Source organism: Ixodes scapularis, unplaced genomic scaffold (assembly GCF_016920785.2).
Source record: "Ixodes scapularis isolate PalLabHiFi unplaced genomic scaffold, ASM1692078v2 PGA_scaffold24__2_contigs__length_7659602, whole genome shotgun sequence".
Taxonomy (NCBI): Eukaryota; Metazoa; Arthropoda; class Arachnida; order Ixodida; family Ixodidae; genus Ixodes; species Ixodes scapularis.
The window spans coordinates 3,662,952-3,667,052 of NW_024609851.1; the positions used below are offsets into that span (position 1 = coordinate 3,662,952).

General features: G+C 53.6%; 1 protein-coding gene across 1 annotated transcript; it reads left to right on the forward strand.

Annotated features, from left to right (window-relative positions):
- The first annotated feature begins 2,735 nt into the window (after positions 1 to 2,735).
- LOC115318860 (Y-box factor homolog) lies at positions 2,736 to 3,602 on the forward strand. The gene is given in 1 exon segment (XM_040212110.1): positions 2,736 to 3,602. A coding segment is annotated over 1 exon segment (867 nt).
- Positions 3,603 to 4,101: the final 499 nt, after the last annotated feature.

Consider the following 4,101-nt stretch of genomic DNA (forward strand, 5'->3'; position numbering starts at 1 on the left):
GTTGCAAAGGAGCAGACGACGCTCAATAGGGGGTCGCGATCAGCCAATCAGGACTCGGCGTTCTGACTTCACCGCTACTTCCTTTCTCATGCGCAGAAGACGAAAATGAGCCCACATGCGAGGCGTATAGTCTCCAGTTACAGCCTCGTACCACTAAAGCGACAAACAAAAATTTTTGTCCAGCGACACCACAAAGTTCCATGTCGCTGATACTGTCCCACTGTACCGACCAACAACCGCGACAAACGATCGACGACAGACGAGTTCTTGTCCGTCATTGGACTTGAAGCGCAACAAGCAGTCCCACCGAGGAACATCTCCCAAAGACAAAGTTATCCTCCTCGCCCGCTTGTACCTTCTGTTGCCTCTCTTCCCACACTTCTACCCTCCCTCCCATTCCTCCCGTGGCTCGCTCCGCCACTCGACCTCAAGGTTGTGCTTCAACATGACGTATACGTTCCTGCATTAGGATGGATACACCAATGTTTGAGGACTGACCAAAGTAAGACCGCTCACTACGATTCAGGGCACGATGTTCCGCAACAAGCCATTCCGGCAGACGAGAGAAAGACTTGTCATCACGTTCTGTCATAATTGGGATGCCGTATAGTCCCCCAAAAAGCGCCTGCCCTCAATCATTCGGATATGAAGTTATAAGCATAATCCAAATCGGCATGAAATTCCATGGCGCTTGTTGTAGATTATGCGATCTGGTAGTAGGACAAGAGGAAAAGGAGGTAGAGGAGCGCAGAACCACGAGATCATGAACGGCACGAGAGAGAACGATAAACCGACACCATCGAAACGGACGTGCCCGGGATCTCTTCCTTAACACTGGTGCCGAAACCCGGGAAACGAGATGGACCGCAGCCGAAGAACCCGCGGCATCGTCCGCTCAGCCGTCAGCCGAACAATAACCCAAATCGACAATCTTCTGCAAGACGAGAACACGACAGAGCTAGACCTCCGACTACAACTGGACTACCTGCTTCAGAAAGAAAGCGACCTAGTCCGCCTTGACCGTGACATCCAGACGTCCACCTCAGATGACGATCTTGAGGCCGAGCTTGAGGGAGCAGAGGAGTACCGTCTTCGCATCAGTCATAGCCTCACGCGCGTCCGACAAGCCCTCGACTCTCAGGTCTCTGTACCACAACCCACGAGTATCACGCCCAACGTCCCTCTCGACAGAGCCCAGTCCGGCGGTCTTCCTCCAACTCTGACCTCAAGGAGCCACAGGACGGTCGCCCTACCGAAACTGCAGGTACCGACTTTTGCCGGGAGCCGTCGCGACTGGCAGGGGTTCTGGGATCATTTCAATTGTACGATACACACCAATTCTCAAGTCCCGCCAGTCAAGAAGTTTAAATACCTTCTCACGTATCTCACAGATGACGCCAAGCGAGCCGTGGAAAGAATCCGACTTTCAGAACAAAATTATGACCTCGCGGTACAGACGCTACAAGAACGATTTGGACGACGGGACATTCTAATTGATGATCACATTGATCGGCTTCTGAGCTTGCCCGCGGTCAACAGTTCAACCAACGCAGTACAGCTTCGTAAACTCTACGATGCGATACGCTTCAGAACAACACCTCTTCAAGGGCTGGATGTCCCGCCTAGCAACTACGCTGTCGTCCTACATCGTGTTCTCCTGCGGTGCCTTCCTGCTGACCTGGCTATACTATACCGACAGAAGTTAAGGGAAGCAGCACTGACACCATCAGCCGACACACCTGACATGCGCCCGGAAGAGCATGTCCGCGTCATCATGTTATTTCTACAGACTCAAGTGGAAATTCGAGAAGATGTCTAAATGGAACACCCAAGTCACTCTCCCCAGTATGGGTCATCGACGATACCACGTCAAGAATCCGTACAGGCGAGCCACTCTTTCGCACTCGCACTCTCGACTGAGACTGTTGGCTACCGAGCGGCCACGTGCCATTTGTGTGATACCACCCAGCACGAGGTGCAAAACAGCACGAGGTGCAAAACTTTCAACACCAGAAAAACGAACCAAGCTTGCGCGAGCACGCTGCTGCTTCAAATGCGGCAAGCGAAACCACATCGCTCGTTTTTGCCATTCGTGCAGGAACTTGACATGCGCCACTTGTGGAGGTCACCACGTGACTATACTCTGCGATCTATCACGTCCCACATGAGCCGCATCAGACAACCCAGACCCAGGAGGACTTCGTGAAGGTACCGCAACAGTCGTGAGCGCACCAACCACCAGTTCCCGCTCTTCTGCTGTCTTGCTGCAAACTGCTAGAACGTGGGCTCTAGGGACACCGAGACACCTCCTACTGAGGCTGTTAATGGACAGTGGGAGTCAGCGCACGTTTATCCGGCAGGACATTTCTGAAAAACTGGGTTGTGAAGTCGTTGGCCAGAAGGAGCTTACTATATACATATTTGGAAACACAGCCACCAAACGGTCCTGAGGACGAGTGGTTGTGACCCTCCATAGCCATCAAAGCAACCAGAAGACATCACTTGAAGCACTGGAAGTCCCAGACAGTATCCAACCAGCAGCTAGATGACAATCTACTGAGGCAACTTCATTCCAGCGGACTTCAAGTGCAGATATCATCCCTGCTGGGGCTCAAAGCAGAGTGGACAACGACGTCGGCGTTCTCATAGGCTCAGACTTCTACTGGCAAGTCGTCACGGGACGGATCCAGCACCTGACTGACGACCTCACCGCGGTAGAAACCATATTTGGCTGGATGGTCCAAGGAACGTACTCTCAAGCCATCTTTTACCCTTCAGCAAGTGTTACTGGGCAACACCAAAAAGCGCTCACCGTCGACATAGGCGCCACGCAAATGACCAGGAAGAAACCCGTGCTCGCCGAGCGGGTGCTGGGCACCGTCCAGTGGTTCAACGTAAAGAATGGCTACGGCTTCATCCACCTCAACGACACGCGAGAAGACATCTTCGTCCACCAGACCGCCATCACGCGGAACCACCCGCAGAAGCTCACGCGCTCCATTTCCGAGGGCGAGACCGTCCAGTTTGACGTCGTCGTAGACGAGAAAGGGCGCGAGGCCGCCAATGTGACAGGTCCCGACGGCGAGCCTGCGCAGTGCCTCCCTTATGCCATGGGCGGAAGACGCTTCGGAGGTCGTTGGTTTCCGAGATGGAGTCAATGCCGACCGTTCCCCAACCCGCTCCACGGTGTGCAGGACTCGGACGACTTCCATGACGTTGTGCTCGTGCCGGACTCGCCGCGGCCGCAACCGCCACCGCAGCGACGGCTGCAGCCTGGGAGACCCTGTTTACGCCGCTACTACCGCCGTTACAGAGGTATGACCAGGAGCTCGCTACCCGCCGAAGACATAAGACCCAACTTCCAGTTTGGAGAGGAGGACGAATACAGGGACACCCGTGTCCAGCGTAAGCCACATCGACGCTTCTACGGGAGGTATTACCGCAGGCGAGGCGGAAGGTCTAGGAGTGATCCAGAGGAGTTCGACTTCGAGCAGGAGCCCAGGAACGCGCCAGGTTTGTGGTGAAAGCCGAGACCTCGGTAGACGTCGGCGTCGGCGTTGAGGGCGTCCACCGGACGTAACCGGGAAACGTTGTTATTATAAAGGACGACACGCCACTGCTCCTATGGAAACTTGGAAGAATAACAGCAGCATTTCCTGGAAGAGACGGCATACCAAGACTCTGCGCGGTTCGCCTTGCGAGCAGACAAGAAATCCAGCGCCCTATGCAAGGCCTTCTCTTTCTTGAAGGCAACATATCAAACTAAAAATTGACACAGAACGATGGACACCCCTTGTTTGCTACAAGCATTGCGTTACCATGACTTCACTGAAACTGTGTGGGACTCGGCAAAGTGTTCATTCAACTTGTTTGTGTATTTTTGTATTCCCCATTGACCTTTCATGAGTTCTTGTTTTCTGCACTGCTCTGTACCTTCTTAAACTTCCTGATCTCGCGGTATGGGAATGCATGGTCTCATCTCCAGGCCGGCGCGGGAAGTTGTAGATTATGCGATCTGGTAGTAGGACAAGAGGAAAAGGAGGTAGAGGAGCGCAGAACCACGAGATCATGAACGGCACGAGAGAGAACGATAAACCGACA